The 23,485-nt window shown below is 41.3% G+C and overlaps 5 protein-coding genes across 6 annotated transcripts; 2 read left to right on the top strand and 3 right to left on the bottom strand.

Annotated features, from left to right (window-relative positions):
- Positions 1–2,770: 2,770 nt before the first annotated feature.
- LOC110861815 (zinc finger protein OZF) lies at positions 2,771–4,454 on the bottom strand. 2 transcript variants are annotated; one of them, XM_035844977.1, is made up of 2 exons: positions 4,222–4,454; positions 2,771–4,167 (listed from the first exon to the last, which is right to left on the bottom strand). In XM_035844977.1, exon 2 carries the CDS (start codon positions 4,141–4,143, stop codon positions 2,989–2,991), a length of 1,155 nt encoding a protein of 384 aa, XP_035700870.1. In that variant the 5' UTR covers positions 4,144–4,167; positions 4,222–4,454; the 3' UTR covers positions 2,771–2,988. The 2 variants fall into 2 exon arrangements, with proteins under 2 accessions (XP_035700870.1, XP_021966648.1); XM_022110956.2 differs by having other exon boundaries at positions 2,771–4,155; positions 4,222–4,453.
- Positions 4,455–5,714: 1,260 nt separating this feature from the next.
- LOC110861751 (zinc finger protein 534-like) lies at positions 5,715–6,212 on the bottom strand. The gene has a single exon (XM_022110874.1). The coding sequence runs from the start codon at positions 6,210–6,212 to the stop codon at positions 5,715–5,717; it is 498 nt and encodes a 165-aa protein (XP_021966566.1).
- A 3,124-nt stretch (positions 6,213–9,336) lies between these two features.
- LOC110861819 (zinc finger protein 91) lies at positions 9,337–10,958 on the bottom strand. Its single transcript, XM_022110959.2, has 2 exons — positions 10,709–10,958; positions 9,337–10,640 (listed from the first exon to the last, which is right to left on the bottom strand). The coding sequence occupies exon 2, from the start codon at positions 10,105–10,107 to the stop codon at positions 9,547–9,549; it is 561 nt and encodes a 186-aa protein (XP_021966651.1). The 5' UTR covers positions 10,108–10,640; positions 10,709–10,958; the 3' UTR covers positions 9,337–9,546.
- A 742-nt stretch (positions 10,959–11,700) lies between these two features.
- Positions 11,701–14,651, top strand: LOC110861787 (zinc finger protein 182). The gene is made up of 5 exons (XM_022110915.2): positions 11,701–12,019; positions 12,098–12,395; positions 12,754–12,903; positions 13,054–13,326; positions 13,728–14,651. The coding sequence occupies exons 2-5, from the start codon at positions 12,114–12,116 to the stop codon at positions 14,271–14,273; spliced, it is 1,251 nt and encodes a 416-aa protein (XP_021966607.1). The 5' UTR covers positions 11,701–12,019; positions 12,098–12,113; the 3' UTR covers positions 14,274–14,651.
- Positions 14,652–16,481: 1,830 nt separating this feature from the next.
- Positions 16,482–18,288, top strand: LOC110861777 (zinc finger protein 182-like). The gene is made up of 2 exons (XM_022110903.2): positions 16,482–16,805; positions 16,888–18,288. Exon 2 carries the CDS (start codon positions 16,923–16,925, stop codon positions 17,778–17,780), a length of 858 nt encoding a protein of 285 aa, XP_021966595.1. The 5' UTR covers positions 16,482–16,805; positions 16,888–16,922; the 3' UTR covers positions 17,781–18,288.
- Positions 18,289–23,485: the final 5,197 nt, after the last annotated feature.

Below are 23,485 nucleotides of genomic sequence, written 5' to 3'. Positions count from 1 at the left end.
ACATCCAGTGGCATGCTTCCAGAGACGACTTTTTGGCGGACATTGGCTCGTCTTACGGACGTCTTTATTACGTATCCGTATTAAAACCGATGTCGCTACGACAAACTACTCGTCTCGTTTAGATGTCTTAGAGGAGTGCAAATGACATAGTGTGGTAGCTTGGGTTCTGCTTGCACACGGGGCAGGCGTGGTTCTTCCGACCTTCGTGCGCGTTCACGTGGTCGGTAAAGTGGTGACGAATGAAGAACATTTTTTCGCAGTGGGGACATTTGTCCTAGAAAACTGATTTCTTGGCCTTTGCTGGCCTCCCGCTAGCTGACGGCGACTCGTCTTGGTCATCATGGCGGACCTCGCCCTTGTTCATCCTGAAGTTACCCCGGCTAGCAACAATCGATCTCTTTCTCTGCACAGAATATTATGAAGTCAGCATGTGTAGTTGACCAATAGATTTTATATGCAAATTAAGCCTGCAATCTTAGCAACGACTCGTTTTTAAAATTTGAGACGTGTGTACGGAATGCAGTCTGTTCCAGAGTAACAAAATCTCCTCCTCCTCGAATCCTCTGCCTTTCAACCTTCTTCTCCAAGGTTTTCAACCAACGTTCAGATTTCTTTACGCTGGCGACGTTCCGGTCGTTTTTCGCAATGTGAACTAGGTGGAAATTTTCAAAATTGGAAGAATTTCTGAAGGAGGAAGTGAGCTCCTTGTTTAACGGAGAGATTGTTGGAGATAACTTGGCTTATCTGTGCATCCCACCAACAGGTAGGTAAGTCTCGTACAGTCAGTCCTACCAAAAAGGCAGCAAAGTGGGAATGGTGCAAAGAATTATTTAAGTTACAAAATCCTGGAAAAAGCAGGACGGTGATGATGATTAAATATGCAATGCAAAATAATTAATTTGTGTGTGGAAAATTTTGCAAAAAAATTGTGCCACAAGCAGTAACATGATGGTCATTACATATCATTCATTAATTATTCCATGCAAATTAAGGCGGTTTTCCACCTCTGGGAGAAATATGCATTGAATCCACAATCTGTCAAATTTTGTTATGAATCACAATTCCATTCCTATTCTCTTATCCTGCTGACATATTTTTGCCATTGTACTCATGAATTAGAATAATGTGGGGTTTTTATCAAAATGGAATTTGGGCTAAAGCTAAGCAAATGAAATTCTATGTAGAATTGAGTCTGGATTTCTTAATGTTTTTCATGCTAAAGGAAGGACGCATGCAAACTAATTTAAAGGAACTGTGCAGCCTAACCAATCATTTAACTGTGTTGGGCAGGGTTTCGCTGTGGTTTTAACCACTCTCCAAAACCGGTCTAAACCAGTTATGCACACCGAATTTTGTAGCAAATGTCCAAAAGTCTCCAAAATTGAAAATGGGGCAAACTATTACAAGTTCTTTAGTAACGATTTTTTTTTCAAATTTACTTAAATCTGCACAGATATCTAGTTTCCCATCAGTTTTGAGCAAGTTTGATGTGTATGTTATACCATGAAATCTGGAAAAATATTGTCTTTTAACATGTTTTCTTACTTGAGAAAGTAAGAAATTTTCCCAACCATGCCGTATGTACATTATACAGCAAAATGCTCAAAATTAATGAGAAACTGCATGTACGTCCACGCATTATCGGAAGATTCAATAATGAAAAACTTGTAAAATTTTTTACCCATTTTTTATTTTGGATATTTTGGACGTCCAAAATTAAAAACTGGTTAAAATCGATTTGGACGGCTGTTTTGAACAGTAGTTAACACCTTCCTTCTTCCCCTCTCACTATCTCTCTGCAATTTAAATTAAATTCGTATGTACCTTCAATTTAACTGCATAATGGGAATACTAATTTCATATTTAAGAAAAAATAAACCGTGTAAAACGGACGTAGAAAAGTAGCGAAGCTATCACTTTACCCCATACTCTGCGAAATTGAAAAATGCATGAAAAGAAAATCAATTGTTTCTGATCACCCCCACTAGTGGGCGTGCCCATTTTCGAACTTAATCTGTGGGACACCTACCAGAATAAGATGCAAAAAACAGAAATTGTAAATCTTGAATAGGAAAAAAGTTTTCCAATCTTAGTTCGTTTTCCCATGTAAAAAAAATACTCGTAAAACCCGTTTCGAGTCTCCTGCTAACTGCTCAGAATTTTGTACCCGCACGGGATACGGAGCGAGCCGAGCAGAATGATCTCGCAGGTGGCCGGTGGTCCACCATCTTCCCATTTTATATAAACTCGTCCCTCTCCTATACTAGAATTTTAACGTCCCCAGATGTCCCCACGGCTTCCGCGGCCACTGTGTTTACGCAGGTGACCATTACTGAAGGAAATATGCGTGTAAAATCTTTCTCATTTACTTGTGACGCTATCTTGTCCTCATTCTCTGGTTTGGTTTTATTTCCATTGGGTAGAAATAATCCCTGATTTTCTCAGATGACAAGGAATTTTCCAACTGCATGAAAATAACGCTGAAATTTTAGACTTTTATCTTTTGGATGGAATGCCCACGATAATAAACTGAACCATCATTCTTCAATTATTGAGGTCTGCGGATCAAAATTAGTATGCAAACTGAGACTTCCTGCAGAATTATTTATGCACCTTGGTCCCTTTCGATATGCACCCCGCAACCTGAGCCCTGCACGATTTCCCTGTGATGCACAAATTGTCCCTTCTTCTCGTCACGATGAAATATGTCGTCGTCACTCTTCCAGCGTTGCATTTATGTCGACGCATGAAAAAATGGGAGCGAACAGAGTTTTATACAAAACAGAATTATTTACTCCATAAAAATCATCATGGTCATAAAAGTAACACAAATCGCGTCACATTTACAACTTAACAATTTACTTATCCTATTTTTATCAGAATAATTATCTCGTCATAAATAGTGAAATCAAAAACATATAAAAATATCTAACGTCTCCAAAATATGACGGTCAGTCATTGTTTGGCGGGGGCACGAGGACGGCGGCATTATTCCGCCGGGTGAACCCGCCTTACATGTTGGCAAGCTTTTGATTTGCTCGGGAACATGTCACCACAGTGGGGACAAGGGTGCCTTCTCTTCAGATGAACATTGTCCACGTGCTCCACCACGTGACTCTTCGTCCCGAACATCTTGCCGCACTCGGGACACGGAATATCCTTCAACTTCCGGTGAACTGTCTTCTTGTGGCTGGTCACGTTTGCCTTTTGACTGAAACCTTGTCCACACTCGTCGCACTTGAACGGTCGCAGATCCGCGGAGTGAATGCGCATGTGCGATTTTAAGTTACAATTACGACGGAACACGGCCCCACACTCGTCGCAGGGGAAAGGTTTCTCCTCCGTGTGGGTCCCCAGGTGAAAATGGTAGCTCCCGTTGTCGGGGAATTTCTTGCCGCAAAATAAGCACTCTCGACTCGTCCCCTGCGCCACGAGGGCGTCCTTCTCGTCTTCGGAGAGGTGGAGGAACCGATGTTTCGTCCGGGTTCGTTCGGAGGAGAGCATTTTTCGACAGATGTCACACCTTCTGGCCAACTTTTCCTTCGTGTGGGTCAAAACATGGCGACTGAGATGGTATGGGCTTTTAAATCGTTTTTGGCAAAAGCAACAGCCGTGTCGCCAGCCCTCTGCGCGCTCCTCGCGGTTCAGGTCGACGAAGAGATGCGCGGTCAAATTGGTTTTGCGGGTGAACTTCTGTCGGCATTCGGGGTCCTTCCGACCTTCGTGGGCATTAACATGACAGATAAAGTCGCGAAGATTAAAGAATACTTTTTCGCAGTGGGGGCACTTGGCGTGGAAAAATGAGGGCTGGTCCAGTTCGGCGCAGTTGAGGTGGGTGTGGACGTGAGCACTGCTTGTGTTGGTGAAGGGACGAAGGCATATTTTGCATGGACGCATTTTCTCAGTGGCAAATTGCGAAAATTTCTTGGTTTTAGATGACCTACTGTTGGCTGAAGGGGATTCTACGTCACGTGGTGTTGGCCTTGGTTGGACGGAGTGAGGAAGAAGTCGTCCGTTCTCTTGAAAACGGTCCCCTTTCTTCCTTGTGGGGACGGTCGTTTTCTGTCGTCCGAGCCGGTGCGTCTCGTTGATGTCCAACGGCATCGTCTCGTTCTGTGCCGAAGGTCCCCCGTTAACATCCATCGACCCCTTTCTCTGCAGAAAATACTTAGTATTAAGTCAGCATATGAAGTTAAACTACAGATTTTTATGAAAACTTACCCCCTTTCAAATTTTGACGTGAGGAAGAGTAAAAATAAATTATGCTGCGTTTTTCAGGCTGCAACTAACGTCCAGTCCACCAGCTTTTTCTTCTCTTTATGACGTTCTGCTCTCTATTTCTGAATGCAAACTCAGTAGAAATGTTTAAAATTTGAAGAAATTTCTGGAGAAAGAAGTGAGCTCTTATTTGACTGACAGCTTGTTGGTCTCTGTCTCCCTCGGACTGATGGTGAGGGATGGCTTCGCTTATCTGCATATCCCACCAACCAAGAGGCAAGTCTTGTACAGTCAGACGTACCAAAAAGGCAAAAAAAAAATGCAGAATAATTTGTGTGTGAAGAATTAAGCTACAAAATCATGAAAAAAGAAGGACGGTGATGATTAAATATGCAATGCAAAATAATTTGTGTGGAGAATTTAGCAAGAAAATTGTGCCACAAGCAATAACATGATGGTCATTACATACATATCATTCATTAATTATTCCATGCAAATTAAGCCGGTTGTCCAGCTCTGGAAGAAATATGCTTGCATCCATTCTACAATCTCCCAAATTTGGTTATGAATCAGAATTCCATTCCTCTTCTCTTATCCCAGTGATATATTTTTGCAATTGCACTCATAAATTAGAATTATGTGGGGTTTTTATCAAAAAGGAATTTGAGCAAATGGAAATCTAGAATTTAGTTTGGATTTCTTAATTAATTTTATTCATGCTAAAGGACGAATGCATATTTAATGAACAAGGGAACATGGAACAATAATTTTTTGCAGAATTATTTGGTCACCTTCGTCCATTGCAAAGTGAAATACCTACGAGATTTAAGTGTGATGCACAAACTAACCTTTCTTCTTGTTTCGTTAGTCTACATGATTTTAGTTTTAAGAAGTTATTCCATTTAAATAATATGAGAAAATGTGTTATGCAAAGAGGTTGTTTATATTTACCAAGTGACTTTTACGCATTACGTAATCATTCTATACTACACCGTTATGTAAAATGGGTTATGCAAAGTTACCGGAAACCGTAACCTGCAATGCGAGTCTTGCACGATTTAAGCGTGATGCACAAAGTGACCTTTCTTCTAGTCACGATGAAATATGTCGTCGTCACTGTGCCAGCCTTGCATTTGTGTCGACGCATGGAAAAATGGGGGCGAGCAGAGAGCAGACTTTTACACAAAATAGAATGACTTTACTAATTAAAAATCGTCATGGTCAAAACGGTAACAAAACACGTCTACACATTAATAATTCAATTACGCCATTTTTATCAGAATAAATCTCTCGTCATAAGTAAATACTGAAATGAGAAAAATATAAAAATATATAACGCATGGAAAACATGTCGTGACGGTCGGATGAGGATAATAAACTTGTCATAAATCGGGAAAATATATAATAAAAAAAACATAACGTATGGACGACACGTGGTCCCTTGATGAGACGCTGTTTAGCAGGAGAAAGATTTTACTCTGGGGGGTGAAGCTTCTTCAAATGCATCCCAAGCTTGCCTTTCCGTGTGAATGTCTTCCCGCAGTGGGGGCAGGGGGGGGGTGGCGCATTTTGGCATCAACACTTCTCAAATGTCGCACCATGTGACTCTTCGTGCCGCACTCGAGGCACGCGCTGTCCTTCACTTTCCGGTGAACCGTCTTCTTGTGCATGGCCAGACTGTGTTTACAAGTGAACGCTTTGTCGCAGTCGTCGCATTTGAATAGTCGAGGATCCGCGCTGTGAGTGCGCTTGTGCTTGATGAATTCACCATTCCGACCAAACAGCGCCCCACACTGGTCGCAGGAGAAAGGTTTCTCCTTCGTGTGGGCATGATAAGCGAGGATGTTGGCGAATATCTTATGGCAAAAGAGGCACATCCGACCCGAGCCCTGCTTCACGAGGGCGACCTTCTCGTCTTCGCGGAGATGGCCGAACCGATGATGGGTCAAGCCTTCCTCGGTGAAGAACGTTTTTCGACAAATGTGACACCTCATTGTTTCCTTTGTGTGGACGACAAGATGACCATTGAGACGGGATGGAATTCGGTATCTTTTGCAATCGCGACCGCTGCTTAACCTCGGCGCGCTTCTCGCGGCTCATGTGGACGACGAGATGCCGTCAAATTGGTTTTGTGGGTAAATTTCTGCCTGCACACGGGACAGGCGTGGTTCTTCTGACCTTCGTGCGCGTTCACGTGGTCGGTAAATTGATGACGATCAAAGAATACTTTTTTGCAGTGGGGGCATTTCTCATGGAAAAATGAGGACCGTCCCAGCTCGTCGGAGTTGAGGTGGGTGTGGGCGTGGAAGTGAGCACTGGTTCGGTTGGCGAAGGGAGGAAGGCATGTTTTGCATGGGAAGACTTCCGCCATCACGTGACGACTACGCTTTCCGCCAGGTTGAGGTAATTTCATGGCCTTCGCTGACCTCCTGCTGGCTGACGGCGACTCGGCTTGGTTATCATGGCTGACCTCCCCCTTATTCATGCTGCCTCCTGAAATTCCCCGGCCAGCAACAATCGATCCCTTTCCCTGCACAGAATATTATTAAGTCAGCATGTGTAGTTGACTAATTTTAGATTTTATATGCAAATTAAGCATGCAATCTTAACAATGACTCGTTGTTAAAATTTGAGAGCGAGACGTGTGTTCGGGATGCAGTCGATTCTAGAGTAACAAAAAAATCATCTCCTTCTCGAATCCTGGCCTTCTTCTCCAAGATTTTCAAGCGACGTGCAGCTTTCTTTACGCTTCTGGTCTTTTTTTAAATGTAAACTGGGTGGAAATGTTTAAAATTTATCAAATTTATGGACTTTGGAAACTTTTAAAACTAGGGAAATTTCTGGAGGAAGAAGAAGTGAGCTCTTGTTTGAAGGAGAGTTTGTTGGTCTCTGTCTCCCTCGGACGGAGGGATAACTTGGCTTATCTGTGCATCCCACCAACAGGTAAGTAAGTCTCGTACAGTCAGTCCTACCAAAAAGACAACAAAGTGCGGAATGGTGGAAAGAATTAAGCTACAAAATCCCTGGAAAAGACAGGACGGTGATGATTAAATATGCAATGCAAAATAATTAATTTGTGTGTGGAGGATTTAGCAAGAAAATTGTGTCACAAGCAATAAGACGGTGGTCATTCTCATTAATTATTCCATGCAAATTGAGACTATTTTCGTCCACCTCTGGGAGAAATCTGTGTGCATCCACAATCTCTGAAATTTGACTATGAATCAAAATCCTTATCCAAGTGATATATTTCTTGTCATTCCACTCATATCAGAATTATGTGTGGCTTTTGTCAAAGTGGAATATGAGCGAAAGTTGGGCAAATGGAATTTTACGTAGAATGCAAAAGAACGCATGCAAACTTAAGGCTCTGTACCAGTAATTCACCAAGGTATTCAAGTACCCTTACTACCCAAATTTCTTATGAATGCAGCGTGATAGCATGTTTTGAAAAAAAGTCGTTGGTGGTAAATTTAGTAACATATTTTTAATGAAAATATGATGACACCCACTATCACCAACTTTGCGAAAAAAATAAAACCGCCATTAATGTTTTAAAAACTTCAAAAGACGTTCACAATTTTTAAGGCAGTTCCACTTTAATAATTCTTGTTCATAGCGGTGGAGGATAGTGTGGCGCAGATGGTATAATAGGTCATAGACCCAGAAAAATGGTGGTCGACAGTTTTTCTTTCAGAAAACTTAGCACTGACCCAATTACGCACTCGTATTTCATCAATATCAAAATTTTGGAAGTGCTTTGGGATCTCTCACTGATTAATCCACCTCGGCCATAATATTAGCTACAACTTCTAACTCAAAATTCTTTGCAAAATACTCTAATATCTGCAGGAACGGCTTTGGAAAAGTTGCATCCGGCTAGTTGTCAAGTAGTATATAAGAGTTATGTATTGAAAAAACCTCGAATTTTCTAATTTTGAAACTTTGAATTAATCAAAATGTTCGTATTCATAAGAGAATTGGAAGGTAAAAAGCAAGTCTAATTCTAATTCTTATTTATTTTTCCTAGTTCATTGATTTTTGACTTCTTAATTTTTCCAAATTTGCTTCCCCCATTTTTCCAGGGGAGGGGGGGGGAAATTGCATATAATTTTAGAATTAATTACGTAACTAAGGTCAAAAATATATTTGGGTCTTTAAAGTTGGTACAGAGCCTTAACTGTGCAGCCTAATCTTGCATTTAACTTGTGTTGTGCAGGGTTTCGCTGTGGTTTTAACCACTGTCAAAAATTTTGGTCCAAAACCAGTTTGGATATCGAAGTTTGGACGTCGGAAATGTCCAAAAGTGTCCAAAATTGAAAATGGAGCAAACTGTTACAAGTTCTTTAGTAACGATTTTTTTGCAAATGTACATAAATCTGCACATATACATATGTAGTTTCCTATTAGTTTTGAGAATTTTTGGTGTGTTTGTTATACCATGAAATCTGTAAAAATATTGTCTTTTAACATGCCGTCTTACTTGAGAAATTAAGAAATTTTCCAAACCATGCTGTATATTATACACTAACCAATCTGTTTAAATTTAGTGGGAGAGTACATAAGTAAATATGCGTCAACGGATTATGAAAATGATGAACAATCAAGATCTCGTAACATGTTGTCCCGTCTTCAATTTAGGACGTCCAAAAAACGGTTGTCCAGCCCTGGTTAAAACCGAATTGGACGCCTGTTTCGAACAGTGGTTAACTAGCACTTTCCCCTCTCTTTCTCTCTGCTGTTTAAATTAATTCACAATATACTTTAAACCAAATACATACAATTTACTGGTTAAGATTTGGAAATACTCGTCTCATGTTGAAGAAAAATATTAAAAGTTCTCATTAATCAGAAATTATTCCATATTTTTTAAAAATTATGAGAAAACGTGTCATGCAAAGTGGTTGTTTATATGTACCATGCAACTTTTATACAAATCATTATTAACCTTAGGGAAAATAGATTATGCAAAGTCACTGGAAACCTGCAATATGAACCCCATCCGACGTATGCACAAACTGACCCTTCTTCTCGTCACGATGAAAAATGTCGTCGTCACTGGTCCAGCCTTGCATTTATGTCGGCACATGGAAAAATGGGAGCGAGAAACGAGCAGAGTTTTACAAAAAACAGAATGTCTTTACTCCATAAAAATCATCATGGTCAAAATGGTCACAAAAATCGTGTCACGTTTACTTAATTATGCCATTTTTATCAGTCGTACAAAAATAATTATCTCGTCATAAATCGAAAAATGTGGAACATATAAAAATCTAAAGTATGGAAACATATCGTCTTTTAACAAGGGCTGAGTTGCCAGATGAATCCTTATTCAGGGGGATGAATCTTCTTCACGTGCTTCCCAAGATGGCCCTTCTCGTCTTCCCACAGTGGTGGGGGCAGGGGAGCCGGATTTTGGCATGAACACTGCTCACGTGTCGCACCACGTGACTCTTCCTCCCAAACTTCTTGCCGCACTCGGGACACGCGAAGTCCTTCAGCTTCCGGTGAACCGTCGTCTTGTGTCTGGTCAGAACTTGTTTTCGACTGAAGGCCACACTCGTCACACTTGACCGTTTTCGGGTTCGAAGTGTGACTGCGCTTGTGCATGGTTAAGTTACTTTTCAAACTAAACTGCTTCTCACACTGGTCGCATGGAAAAGGTTTTTCTTTCGTGTGGGAGACCAGGTGCTTATGATAAGTGTGGTTATCGGGGAATTTCTTCTGACAGAATAGACATTCTCGACCCGAACCCTGCTTCACGAGGGCGACCTTCTCGTCCTCGCTGAGATGGCGGAACCGATGCCTGGCCAGGTCGTGTTTGGAGAACGTTTTTTCGACAAGTGTGACACTTTCCGCCCACTTTTTCTTTCGTGTGGGTCGCCACATGACAACCGAGATGAGAAGGATCTTGGAATCGTTTGGTGCAGAAGTAGCAGCCGTGTCGCCAGTCCTGCCGCACCGCCGCGCGCTCTTCGCGACTCAGGTGGACGAAGCGATGCCGGGTCAAGTGTCCTTTCGTGGTGAACTTCTGTTTGCACACGGGGCAGGCGTGGCTCTTCTGACCTTCGTGCGCGTTCACGTGGTCGGTAAAGTTATGACGATCGAGGAACACTTTTTGGCAGTGGGGACATTTTTCATGGAAAAGTGAGGACTGCTCCAGCTCGGCGGAGTTGAGGTGGGTGCGGGCGTGGAGGTGGGCACTGGTTCCGTTGGTGAAGGGACGAAGACAGATTTTGCATGGGAAGATTTTCTCGGGTTTTGATGGCCTGCTGTTGGCTGAAGGTGAGGGCACGTGGTTATCGTCACGTGGTTGGACGGAGTGAGGAGGAAGGCGTCCATTTTCTCGAAAACGGTCCAATTTCTTCATTGTGGGGACGAGCGCTTTCTGTCCTGCGAGCAACTTCCGGTGCGTGTGGGGCCTGCACAAAATATTATTATTTCGTGGTGAGGGACAGATTTTATATACAAATTTAGAACGCAACTTTACCAAAGGCTCAAATTTGCGTGTTCGGGATGCAGGCAGTCGGTTAAAGAATCGTTCTCACGTCGAATCTTGCGTTTCAGGATTCTCCACAATTTTCAAATTACGTCCAGTTTTCGCTACTTCGCTACTCTTTTTTTCTCAATTTAAACTGGGTAGAAATCTTGGAAATTTCTAACATTTCTGGAACAAGAAGTGAGCTCTTGTTTGACGGGGAGCTTGTTGATCCCTGTCTCCCTCGGATGGCTTCGCTTATCTGCATATCCCAACAACCAAGAGCCAAGTCTCGTGTAGGCAGACTTATTTACATATATGCCAAAATGCAAAAAAATGCAGAATAATTTCTGCAGGGAGAACTAAACAGAAAGAAAGGCATGATTTGCAATATTTTGCATTTTTTTGAAATATGCACATACATATTTCTTCCAGTAATAGTGACATACCTACAAACAAAAATTAGGCATAAGGATGAACAAGCATGAATATTAAATTTGCGAGATTTTTGCACCCATATTTCCTCCAGGAGTGGTCAATTTACATCGCATGATTCATCAAGGTGCTCATTTCCATTAAACTAAATATGCTTGGGTCAGGTGTCACGTTGTAAATATGTAAATAATCGTTAAGAAATTCAGACTCAATCCTATGCAAAACTTCTTTTCTGCAGGTTTCCTTCATATTCCGCTTAAATACCTACTTCATTTTCATGAGCCTGTCGCATAATGAGAGTAAGTACGAACGTAAAGGCAAAAAGATCGCACTGGGAGAAGAACGAAGGAACGGAATTCGAATTCATAACCAAATTTCCAAAGAGATTGTATGTATCCACGCAGATTTCTTCCAGAAAAGGTGCATGGAAAACAGTCTCAATTTGCATTGCATAATATGTAATTAACGAATGATCAATAAGCATCATCATCGGTCTTGCTTGAGTCACGATTTTCTTGCTAAATTCTCCACACAGAAAGCATTCCGCACTTATTTGGCACGTCTGACCATGTAAATGTACGAGACTTTCCTGTTGGTGGGATATAAGATAAGCGAAGCCACATATTTCTCAGACAGAGACCAACAAACTCTCCGGCAAACAAGAGCTGACTTCTTTTTCCTCCAGAAATTTCCCTAATTTATAAAATTTCCACCCAGTTTACATTCAGAAAAAAAGAGCGGACCGGCGCCAAGGAAAGAAAAGTGGACAATCTTCATGAAAATTATTGAGCAGTCTGATAAGCACGGATAAGTTCGACGAGGAATATTTTTTTTAAACTCCGGAACACACATCTCACCCCGAAAAAATTTAAAAAAAACGAGCCATTGGTAAGATTTCATTCTGAATTTTCACCTTTACAAAATCTGTTCTTTAACTCATCTCAGATTTCCGATTTTTCTGACCAGCAAATTTCCACTAAAGATGTCACAACGTCTGAACCCCATGCGCGGTGGGAGCGGCGCTTCTTTCGTGGTGGCAGGCGCGGGATTGAGAAGACCTCACCGCGACCGCGAGGCCAGCAACCTGCCCAGTAGCTGGATCAAAGCGTACTCCCACTTTGCGGACGGTTTGGCCGCCAAGAAAGGGGCGTCGAGTTCCTTCATCGTTCCGGAAGTGGGGGCGACCAAGAGGAAAAGGCTGGCCAAACCGCTCAAATTTAGTGACGACGACCATGACGACGACGACAAGGAGAACAACACGATGGTGAGTGGGCCGGCAAAATCCCTCAATTTTTTCTCCAACCCTTTCTTCGAATTTTCTAATGTTCCCGAATATTCTGGGGAATTTTTGAACAATTTTTGAATAGGAATTTTTGTGTTTCCGGAAACTTCCAAATGCCTTTCCTTAAAAGCACACTCTTACGAGTATAAATTCTGCAGAAGGGCTTGAGTCCAGTGGCCGAGGAAGGCGTGGGGACATGTGGGGACATTAAAAAAATTTTATAAGGGAGGGCGGGGTTTATATAAGATGGGAAGACATCGAATAACCGTTTCGTCCCCACCCTTCCGCGGCCACTGGTCGCATTTTAGTAATAATAAAAATTTGCCCTCTTTCTGCGCAGGCGAATCCGCTGGCACGAATTGAAAAGTGGGTGAACCACCAGCGCGCGTCCTTTGACCCGGCGAGAGACACCTTCGCGCCTGACAGGGACACCTTCGCCTCCTTCGTCGACACGTCGTCGCCAACCCTCGTGACCTCGTCCGTTATCCCGGTGAGGCTATAGGTCAGAGGTCAATGCCAACCAGGCTGGCGGTGGCGCCGCCAATTTTGCATGATTTTGTTGACCTTCGCTACAAATATTCATATTTTAAACAGGCATATTTTAAAAACTAATTAATTGTTCTCACTCAATTTTGTACAGAATCAGTCGTCAGATTTTTCACTCAGAAACGCCTCCACGCTTGCGCAATCCATGGCGGAACTCGACGCCGCGATGGACGCGACTGACTTTCCCGTGGCGTTTCAAAACTACGAGAAAAGGAGGGCGGAACGACGCCGAGGAAGGAAAACCGGACGAGCTGAGCGTCTCCTGAAAATTGTGGAGGAGCCGGAAACGCCGGAAAGGGAAGAAGCTCCCGAACCCACCGCGTCTCGAACACGCACATTACGCCAAAATCTAAAAGAAGAGTCGTTCGTAAGATTGCATTCTTAATTTGCATACACAAATCCAGTAGCCGTGGGGACATGTGGGGACATTAGCATTTTCCCTCTGTCCCCTCACCCTCCCTCCGCGGCCACTGCTAAAATCTCTCCTTCAACTCCATACATATGCTGACCAAAATTGCACGTTTTTCTTGCAAATCTGCATTCTCAGATTAGAAAATTAAAAATTAAGGGGTCGCATGTACGACTTTTTCTTTATGAAATATTCAGTGGAAATTGGGGGCCCGGGGGATATTAGCATTGCGGGATAAGAGAAGGAGGGACTAATTATCACGAATCTGCTAAATTTTTGAGGGGACCTGTCCCCCTGTTTCCACCGGTAATAATGCAGTTATCACCGATTTCTTATTTCTTATCAATATTTTTTTCCAGACTTGGGAAACACAACGCCACCGGTGTCACGTGTGTGGAAAAATTCTCTCCTCCAAACAAGACTTGATCTATCATCGTTTCGTCCACCCCTCCGAAGACGAGAAAACCGCCATCGTCAAGCAGGGATCGGGTCATGCGTGCTATTTTTGCCACAGGAAATTCCTCCACAAAAGCACTTATCATGCTCACCTAGCCACCCACACGACGGGGAAACCTTTCCGCCGCGACCAGTACAGTTCGAAACGTGACTTAACCAAGCCCACGCCCATTCACCGCGCGGATCTGCGACCATTCAAGTGCACCGAATGCGACAAAGCTTTCGGTCAAAAACATCATCTGGTCAGCCATAAGAAGATAGTTCACCAGAAAGTGAAGGACTTCGCGTGCCCCGAGTGCGTCAAGAAGTTCGGGAGGAAGAGTGACATGGTGACACATTTGAACGGTGTTCATGCCAAAATCCGACACCCTTGCCCCCACTGTGGGAAGACGTTCACGCAGAAAGGCAAGCTTGGGATGCATTTGAAGATGGTGCATCCCTCCGAATAATAAAGTCCTTCGTCCCCCAACTGCATGACCCCTCATCAAATTGCGACATGTTTCCCATACTTTTTCAGTTTTGTTTATAACTATTCCGCTTTCACTATTTACGACACGATAAATACTCTTGTACGATGCATAAAAATTGCATTATTGAAGTATTAAGTTATAAACATGACGTAATTTCGTCCCCCGACTGACCCCTCGTCAAATTATGACGTATTCTTTATATTTTTCCGGTTTCACTACGATAATTATTCCCATTCGACTGATAAATATGGCATGATTGAAGTATTAATTACGTTGTAAGCATGACACTATTTTTGTTACCTGTTAGACCATACCGATTTTTAGTTAGTAAAGTCATTCCGTTTTAGATAAAAAAAACTTTGCTCGCGTCTCGCTCCCATTTTTTCCATGCGCCGTCATAGATACACCGCTGGACGACGACATGTTTCATCGGGACGAGAAGAAGGGCCAATTTGTGCATCACGCTTAAATCGGGCAGGGCTCGCATTTCGGGTTGCATATCGAAACGGATCACGGTGCATAAATAATTCAGTAATCCTTAGTTTGCATATTATAAAAAACATCCAAGATATAAAATTTTCATACCAGCAGCGAAACTTCCTGTTTAGTTGAGAAAAACATGAACTTTTTCTGTCTCGTGGAAATAAAACCATGCTTCAGGAGGAGGAGGATAAGTAAACGAGACAGATCTCGCGTCTCGCCCCCATTTTTCCACGTGGCGACACAAATGCAAGGCTGGAACAGGGACGACGACATGTTTCATCGTGACGAGAAGAAGGGGTCATCACACGTGCAGGGCTCATATCGAGGATTGCATGGACGAAGGTGAATAACTAATTCTGCAGGAAGTCTCACTTAGCATATTAGTTTTTATCCGCGGACCTCAATAATTGATGAATGGTCGTTCATCTTCTCACATGAGGATTCCATTCAACAAATAAAACTAAAATCCCAGCATAACTCTTGTTCATTGAAAAATTCGGTTTTAGATATTTGAGAAAACCATGCATTAAATTGCTGCTGCCGAATGGAAATAAAATCATGCTTCAGCCAGAGGAGAAGGAAAACAAATCTGTCCACAGAAGTGAACGAGACGGATTTTGCATGCATATTTGATAAGGTAAGATATTTGGTAAGGTAAATATGTAAGAAATCAAGAATTGAGGATCACCAAGCTGACTACAAGTGTATCAAATTTGACACATTTTTGAAGCACACTTCGTACCGAGTGGTCAATTTACATTGCATAAGTAGTGTTTCGTTTCGGCCGTCCAAACTTTTGCAATCCAAAACTGCGCAAAATAGTTTTAGACTTCCAAAAGTGTGTCCAACTTTGGCAAAAGTTTTTTTTATTAACAATTTTTTTGCAAATTTAAATCTATGCAGATATGTAACCTCCCATAAACTTTGAGCATTTTTGGTGTGTCTGCAATACCACGAAACTTAGGAAAACTTTAGCTTTCACATGTTTTAGTACGTGAGAAATTTAGAAATCTTCGAAACCATGCCATTTTACAGACCAAAATTTGGACATTTTGGAGGTGCTAAATTCAGTATCCAAATCTGGTTAAAACCGATTTTGTACGGCTGGTTTTGGTTAAAACGGTGGTTAAAACCCTTGGCGTAATGTATATTTGCATGCGAAAAATATATAAGAAATAGGTAAGCATTTCATGGAGTGGGGAAGATGAGATAAATATGTATGACTTATGCGTCCAATTGGGCCATAAAAATATGTAAATGCTTCTACTCTAAAATTTCTTTCGTAAATTATTTTTTTGCTTCCGAAATTTTTAAGCAAAAGCATTTTCTTATTTTTTTTTGGGGTGCGTCTCATTTTCCCAGAAAAATTAAGATATCTAGATTCAATCCTATGCAGAATTCCAATTCTTGACCTTTCCTTCATTTCCGTTTCTATCATTCTTTTTAATTGAAATGTCGCAAAATTTTATGGTAATCTGAATGAAAACGCAGTCGCGAAAGTGCAGAATTCAGATTCATAACCAAATTTGAGAGACTGTTGGCGCACGCAGATTTTTTCCACGGATGGACAACTGGCTCAATCTGCATTGAATAATAATTAATGAAAGATAATGAGCATCATCACCACTGTCTTATTGCTTGTGGCATAATTTTCTTGCTCAACACACAAAAGTTATTCTGCATTTTGTAGCTTTTCTGGTTGACTATGAGGAGGTTATTTCCGAGACTTGAGGGCTGTTGGGATATGCAGATAAGCGAAGCTACCTCTCGGAGGGAGACAGAGACCAACAAGCTCCTCAGCAAACAAGAGCTCATTACTTCTTCCTACAGTAATTTCACAAATTTTAAAAGTTTCCGACCAGTTTACATCGAGGAAAAAAGAGCAGCACATCGATCGCACAGTAAGGAAAGTTGGACGTCATTTGAAAATTGTGGAGGAGCCTCGTGAACCGCAAAATTTGACGAGGGAACTCTTCTTTACTTCGTATAGCATACGCCTCACGCCCAAATTTTAAGAAGGAACCGTTGGTAAATAAGATTGGATTCGAAATTTGCATGTAAAATCTGTACTTCTCTACTCGGAATGCTGACGTAATCATATTCTGTGCAGAGAAAAGGATCGCAAGAATTTCCGAGCAGAACGAGATGGAAGTCAATCAAACGGACCAGAAATTCATCGAACGACACAAACCGCTCGTCTCCCCAACGGAGAAAGGGGACCGTTTACAGAAGAATGGGCGACTTCCTCACTCCGTCCACCCACGTGAACCAACACCACGCGACGATAACCACGTGCAGTCCCATTCAGATAATAGGAGGTCATCGAAGGCCAAGAAATTACCACAAATTGGCAGAAAGCGGGGTCGTCACGTGGTGGGGAAAGTTTACCCATGCAAAATTTGCCTGCGTCCCTTCACCAACGGAACCAGTGCTCACGTCCACGCCCGCACCCACCTCAACCCCCACGAGTTGGAGGAGTCCTCACTTTTCCATGAGAAATGTCCCCACTGCGAAAAAGAGTTCTTCAATTGCCATCACTTTACCGACCACGTGGCTGCGCACGAACGTCGCAAGAACCACGCCTGCCCCACCTGCAAACAGAAGTTCACCCGGAAAGCACATCTCTTCGTCCACCTGAGCCGCGAGGAGCGCGCGGAGGTGCGGCAGGGCTGGCGACACGGCTGCTACTTCTGCACCAAACGGTTCATAGCTCCATCTAAATTAAGTTGTCATCTGCTGACCCACACGAAGGAAAAATTGGGCGGAAGGTGTCACACTTGTGGAAAAACGTTCTCCTCCAAATATTCGATGACCGCGCATCGTTTCGCCCATCTCTCCGAGGACGAGAAGACCGCCCTCGTGAAGCAGGGTTCGGGTCGAGAATGTCTATTCTGCCAGAAGAAATTCCCCGACAACGCCACTTATCATGCGCACCTGGTCTCCCACACGAAGGAGAAACCGTTCCGCTGCGACCAGTGTGGAAAACTGGTAATGGGGACTTAAAATTGCACAAGCGCATTCACAGCGCGAATCCGCGACCCTTCCAGTGCTCCGAGTGCGACCAGGCCTTCACCACGAAACAAAATCTGGCCAGCCACAAGAACACGGTTCACCGGAAGGTGAAGGACTTCGTGTGCCCCGAGTGCGGAAAGAAGTTCGGCACAAAAAGTAACATGGTGACACATTTGAAGGATGCTCACTTTAAAGAACGGCACCCCTGCCCCCACTGCGGGCACACGTTCACGCGGAAAGGCAACCTTGGGACGCATTTGAAGAAGGTTCATCCCCAAAGATAAATTCCTTCGTTTGTCAAATTTCATGTAATATTTCCATGCGTTAGATTTTTATATGTTCCCGATGTCACCATTTGTGACGAGATAATTCTTCTCGTATGACTGATAAAAATGGCATAATTGAATTTGTAAGATGTAAACACGACCTAATTTTTGTTACAGTTTTGACCACGACGATTTTTATGGAGTAAAGTTATTCTGTTTTGTACTAAAAAAAACTCTGCTCCGGTCTCGCCCCCAGTTTTTCATGTATCGACAAAAATGCGACGCTGTAACAGTGACGACGACATATTTCATGATGACGAGAAGAACGGTCACTTTGTAGTTTGTGCATCACACTTAAGTCGTACAGGGCTCATATGGCGGGTTACGGTTTCCGGTCACTTCGCATAACCCATTTTCTTATTTTCGTATTTTTTTAATGGAAGTACTAAAATCATGCATATCTGTTCAAAAATTTAGTTTTCATTCAAAAGCCAGTCATCCCAATTTCTGACTGAAGATCTTCATTCACATTTTCGTTCAAATTCATTTCATTTCACTTCATCTGACTTCATTTCTTACTTCACTCCATGTATTAAGCATAGGATGAAAAATGAAAGGAGTGAGAAATGCTTTCATTCAAAGTAATTCATCTGAAATGACGGAATCCTTCAATCATTTTCACTCAAATCACAGGAAATTCATTTACATTCACTATCATTCACCATCATAATCAATAAATGAATGAAAGTGAACAGGTATGAAATCATGTAGACAAACGAAACAAGAAGAAAGGTTAAATATAATTTGTGCATCACACTTAAATCTCATATTGCAATTTGCATATCGAAACAGACGAAGGTGACTAAATAATTCTACATGCAGAAAATTATTACAGTTGGCATATTAATTATCGTGACACGCACACGTCCACAATTGATAAATTTTCATTCTAAAAGTAAGCGAAATCAAGAACTCATCACAAACGAGGAAGGAATATTATTTAGTTTTATTGTTTTTTCTTAAATATGAAATTAGTATTTGCTATTATGCAGTTAAATTGAAAGTACATATAAAATTAATTTAAATTGCAGAGAGAGTGAGAGGAAAAAAGAAGGACAGTGTTAACCACGGTGCGAAACAGCCGTCGATTTTAACCAGTTTTTGATTTTGGACGTCCAAAATGTCCAGAATAAAAAATGGGTCAAAATGTTACAAGTTTTTCATTATTGAATCTTCAGATAATCCGTGGACGTACATGCAGTTTCACATTAATTTTGAGCACTGTGTTGTGTACGTACATACAGATGTACGGCATGGTTGGGAAAATTTCATACTTTCTCACACAAGAAAACATGTTAAAAGAAAAGTGTTTCCAAATTTCGTGGAATTATAGACACACCAAAATGCTCAAAATTAATGGGAAATTACATATATTTATATATGCAGAGCAAATTTAGATTTGAAAAAAATATCTTTAATAAAGAACTTGTAATATTTTGCCCCGTTTTCTATTTTGGACACTTTTGGATTCGACTTTTGGAAAATTCGGTGTCCAAACCGGTTAAAATCGGTTGGTTTTGGACTGGTGTTACGGACATTGTTTAAAACCCTGCAAAACAGAAGTTAAATGATCGGCCAAGTTTTATATTTCTTTATTCATTAAATATGCATTCGTCCTTTAGCATGAAAAAAAAAAAATTATTGGGAGATTGCATGACAAACAAGTCAACGGATTATTGAAAGATTCAATAAAGAAGAACTTGCAATCCGGTGGCCCATTTTCTATTTTGGACACTTTGGGACATTTGCGATGGGTAAAATTCTGTACCCAAAACTGGTTAAAATTAGCTTTGAACGGCTGTTTAAAACCCTGCACGTAAGAAGTTAAATGATTGATGCAGCTGTACATTTCCTTTAAATTAAATATGCATTCGTCATTTAGCATGAAAAAAATTAAGAAATCCAGACTCAATTCTACATAGAATTCCATTTGATCAGCTTTCAATTTGATAAAAACCCCACATACTTAATTTAATAATTTGAGTGCAATGGGAATAAAATATAGCTTGAAAAAGTAAAAAATTCTAAGGTGAGGAAGTGCACTTAAAAGTATTAAACAAGCTCCCTCCGCCACCCAGATAATTTTACTTCGCCTGGGCTGTCTATTCCATGCAAAATAAAAATAGGTTGTAAATAAGTCGCTCAAAGAGTCACCCAACAAATCTAAAAACAATCCTATACGTTTAAAACATATCGGTTTATCAGTACATGCATTCTGACTTGAATGCACAACGAGCACGATGTCGAACTAGTTATACGAATAATTAATAAATCTTTAGGACGGGTGAACAATATGTAATAATTACCACCAAATGATCATAATTGCTAATACCCTTACAACCCAGCAATGTTAAATAGATCTCTGGTCTGAGCTGCTGGGTTTTATACCTAATCCATCAAAGTACATACATACAGCAATGTTAATCTGGCTGGATATTAACCAATTCAAAAGTTAACTTTGGATCAAGAAATTAATGCTAATCCTACTTTTCATAAGTGACGCCGAAACATTATTGTCAATATTTTGCATGGAATAGACAGCCCAGGCGAAGTAAAATTATCCGGGTGGCGGAGGGAGCTTGTTTAATACTTTTAAGTGCACTTCCTCACCTTAGAATTTTTTACTTTTTCAAGCTATATTTTATTTAATTCTTTTAAGGTTTGAACTTTAAAAGCAAATATAGAACGTAACCATTATTACACGCTATTTGCAAAGAAACATTTACACTGTTAGTCTTGCGAATATCGTAGCCAATTTATTTAGTTAGTTCAAATTCACGTTGTAAAAGTGCCAGTTGAATGGTGTCAAGTTCCGATATGCCTAACGCAGTCAAATTTGCGCTTCGACATATGTGTAAAACTATATATAAGACCATCGTTGATAATTTCTAAGAAGGTTTGGGTGACTTCAAAGGGTCCCTCGCCCTCCACAAAAATTTCCCAATTCCAGTTCATATTCTGCGATTAGGTGCGACTAGAAACCGCTGTACTAAATTGCAAATCGATTTGATGATTTTGAGAAATCAGTATGGGTGACCCCATAGGGTCCCTCCAGATGAAAATTGTTCCAATCTGAATTCATATTCTTCTGTTAGGAGCCATTAACCATCTGTATGCCAAATTTCAGCTTTCTATAATTTTGAAATCTGGTACATAGACCCCATCCACTTACATAACCCCCACGGGTCAGCCATTTGACCGATTTCGCCCACCCTCGAACCCGTTTCCTAACTTTGTCCAATATGCATATGGTAAAATTGTAAGTCTATCGTGTTCACGGACGGACATGACGGTCCCATAAGCCCTGACTCGGGCTATGACCATAAATACTCCATAGCGAGGGTGTAACTATATAGTCACTATATAGCAACCACTAGGAAATTTTTGTTATAAGGAAAAGTCGCTGGTTTCTCAACCAATCGACCCAATTCTTGTTTCCGCTTATAGTAAAGTGGGGGCGATCTTTCATAAATTTAAATACCCAGCTATGCAGATAGTCTCCTTCATACTTAAACTGTGAAACGCAACCATTCACCACCATCAAAACTTTTTTCTGGGAGGTCATATCGAAAAATCCCTTAGGATAGCACTAGATTATGTCCGTAATTGATTTTTCGGTCTCTTTATTTTTTTCGCTAAAACGCACCCCCTTGGCTATAGGACGCGGTCAAGGTTTTCGAAGGGGGGGTGAATGCATACTATACCCTGATTGCGATCGTTATGGGCTCTCCGGGTGGAGCCTAATAGGCAGAAACCAGCCACGTTCCTCAGTTTGCTGAAAAGAATGAGGGGAAGAGCGCTGGTTTCTGCCTATTAGGCTCCACCTGGAGAGCCCATAACGATCGCAATCAGGGTATAAGGTGTAAATGTAACCATAGTTTTTACCTCACCTTAGAAAAATGGAATAATTGAGTTACTAAATTGTAAACATGGCCCGATTTTTGTTACCTCATGACGATTTTTGTGCAGTAAAATAATTCCATTTTGTATTGAAAAGAAAAAACTCTGCTCGCGTCCCGCACCCATTTTTCCATGCGCCGACACAAATGCAAGGCTGGACCAGTGACGACGACATGTTTCATCGTGACGAGAAGAAGGGTCAATTTGTGCATCACAGGTAAATCGTGCAGGGCTCAGGTTGCGGGTTGCATATCGAAAAAACCAAGGTGAACTAATAATTCTTCAGGAAATCTCAGTTTGCATACCAATTTTGATACGCACACCTCAGTAATTGAGGAAATTCCTCAGGGGAATGGTCGGTAAGTCTCCTATCGTGAGCATCCCATCCAAAGTATAAAACTAAAATACCAGCATAAATCTTATCCATGGAAAAATTCCGTTTTATTTGAGAAAACAATGCATTGTTTCTGCCAAATGGAAATAAAACATGCTTCAGAAGGAGGATGAGAACAAATCTAGCCACATATTTATGTAAATAGACGGATTTTACATGCATATTTCTCCCAGTAGGACATAAGAGATTAAGAATTGAGCATAAACGAGGTGACAAATAAATTTTCGAGATTTTGCATCCAAATTTCGTATAAGGTGGTCAATTTTCATGGCACGAGCAGTGTTTCGTTTTGGCGTGGAAAACTACTTTTGGAATGGACACTTTCCAAAACTGGTCGAAATAATTTTGGACGGTCAAAATGTAGAAAATCGTCCCAAATCCTACAAGTTCTTCTTTATTACCGACTTTTTTGCAAAGCTATGCACAAATATGGAATCTAATCTCCCATAAATTTTGAGCATTTTGATTGCTCTGTAATTTTGGAAAACTTTTCCTTTTACATGTTTTCTTATGACAAATTTTCTAAACCATGCCGTATTACAAACAAAAATTGATGGGAGATTGATCATAAGCACATACGTCAACGGATTTTCCAAAAATTTTAATGCGGGCGTAACATTTGGCCCATTTTCTATTTCGGACAGTTTTGGACATTTGCTACAAAATTCGGTGTCCAAAACTGGGTAAGACCGGTTTTGCACAGTGGTTAAAACCACAGCGAAACCCTGCACAACACAGTTAAATGCGTGATTATGCTGCACAGTTCCTTTAAATTAAGTTTGCATGCGTTCTTTTGCATGAGAAATGTTAAGAAATCCAGCAGACTCAATTCTACGTAAAATTTCATTCGCCCAACTTTCGCTCAAATTCCATTTTGACAAAAGCCCCACATAATTCATGACTGCAATGGCAAAAATATGTCACTCGGATATGAATTCTCTGATTCATAGCCAAATTTTAGAGATTGTGGATGCACCCAGATTTCTCCCAGAGGTGGAAAACCGACTCAATCTGCATTGCATATTTAGTTATCACCGTCCTGCTTATTCCAGGATTTTGTAGCTTAATTCTCAGCA

The sequence above is a fragment of the Folsomia candida genome, unplaced genomic scaffold (assembly GCF_002217175.1).
Source record: "Folsomia candida strain VU population unplaced genomic scaffold, ASM221717v1 Fcan01_Sc045, whole genome shotgun sequence".
Lineage (NCBI taxonomy): Eukaryota > Metazoa > Arthropoda > Collembola > Entomobryomorpha > Isotomidae > Folsomia > Folsomia candida.
The sequence above is the reverse complement of the archived record's forward strand: the minus strand, read 5'-3'. Positions and strand labels throughout refer to the sequence as shown.

What these genes read in the sequence shown, in the direction of transcription:
- LOC110861815 (XM_035844977.1), bottom strand. Translation starts at nt 4,143, where the DNA reads ATGGATGTTAACGGGGGACCTTCGGCACAGAACGAGACGATGCCGTTG.
- LOC110861751 (XM_022110874.1), bottom strand. Translation starts at nt 6,212, where the DNA reads ATGAGGTGTCACATTTGTCGAAAAACGTTCTTCACCGAGGAAGGCTTG.
- LOC110861819 (XM_022110959.2), bottom strand. Translation starts at nt 10,107, where the DNA reads ATGTGGCGACCCACACGAAAGAAAAAGTGGGCGGAAAGTGTCACACTT.
- LOC110861787 (XM_022110915.2), top strand. Translation starts at nt 12,114, where the DNA reads ATGTCACAACGTCTGAACCCCATGCGCGGTGGGAGCGGCGCTTCTTTC. An exon ending in ACAAGGAGAACAACACGATG is followed by an intron (nt 12,396 to 12,753) that starts GTGAGTGGGCCG and finishes CTTTCTGCGCAG; the next exon opens with GCGAATCCGCTGGCACGAAT. An exon ending in ATCTAAAAGAAGAGTCGTTC is followed by an intron (nt 13,327 to 13,727) that starts GTAAGATTGCAT and finishes ATTTTTTTCCAG; the next exon opens with ACTTGGGAAACACAACGCCA.
- LOC110861777 (XM_022110903.2), top strand. Translation starts at nt 16,923, where the DNA reads ATGGAAGTCAATCAAACGGACCAGAAATTCATCGAACGACACAAACCG.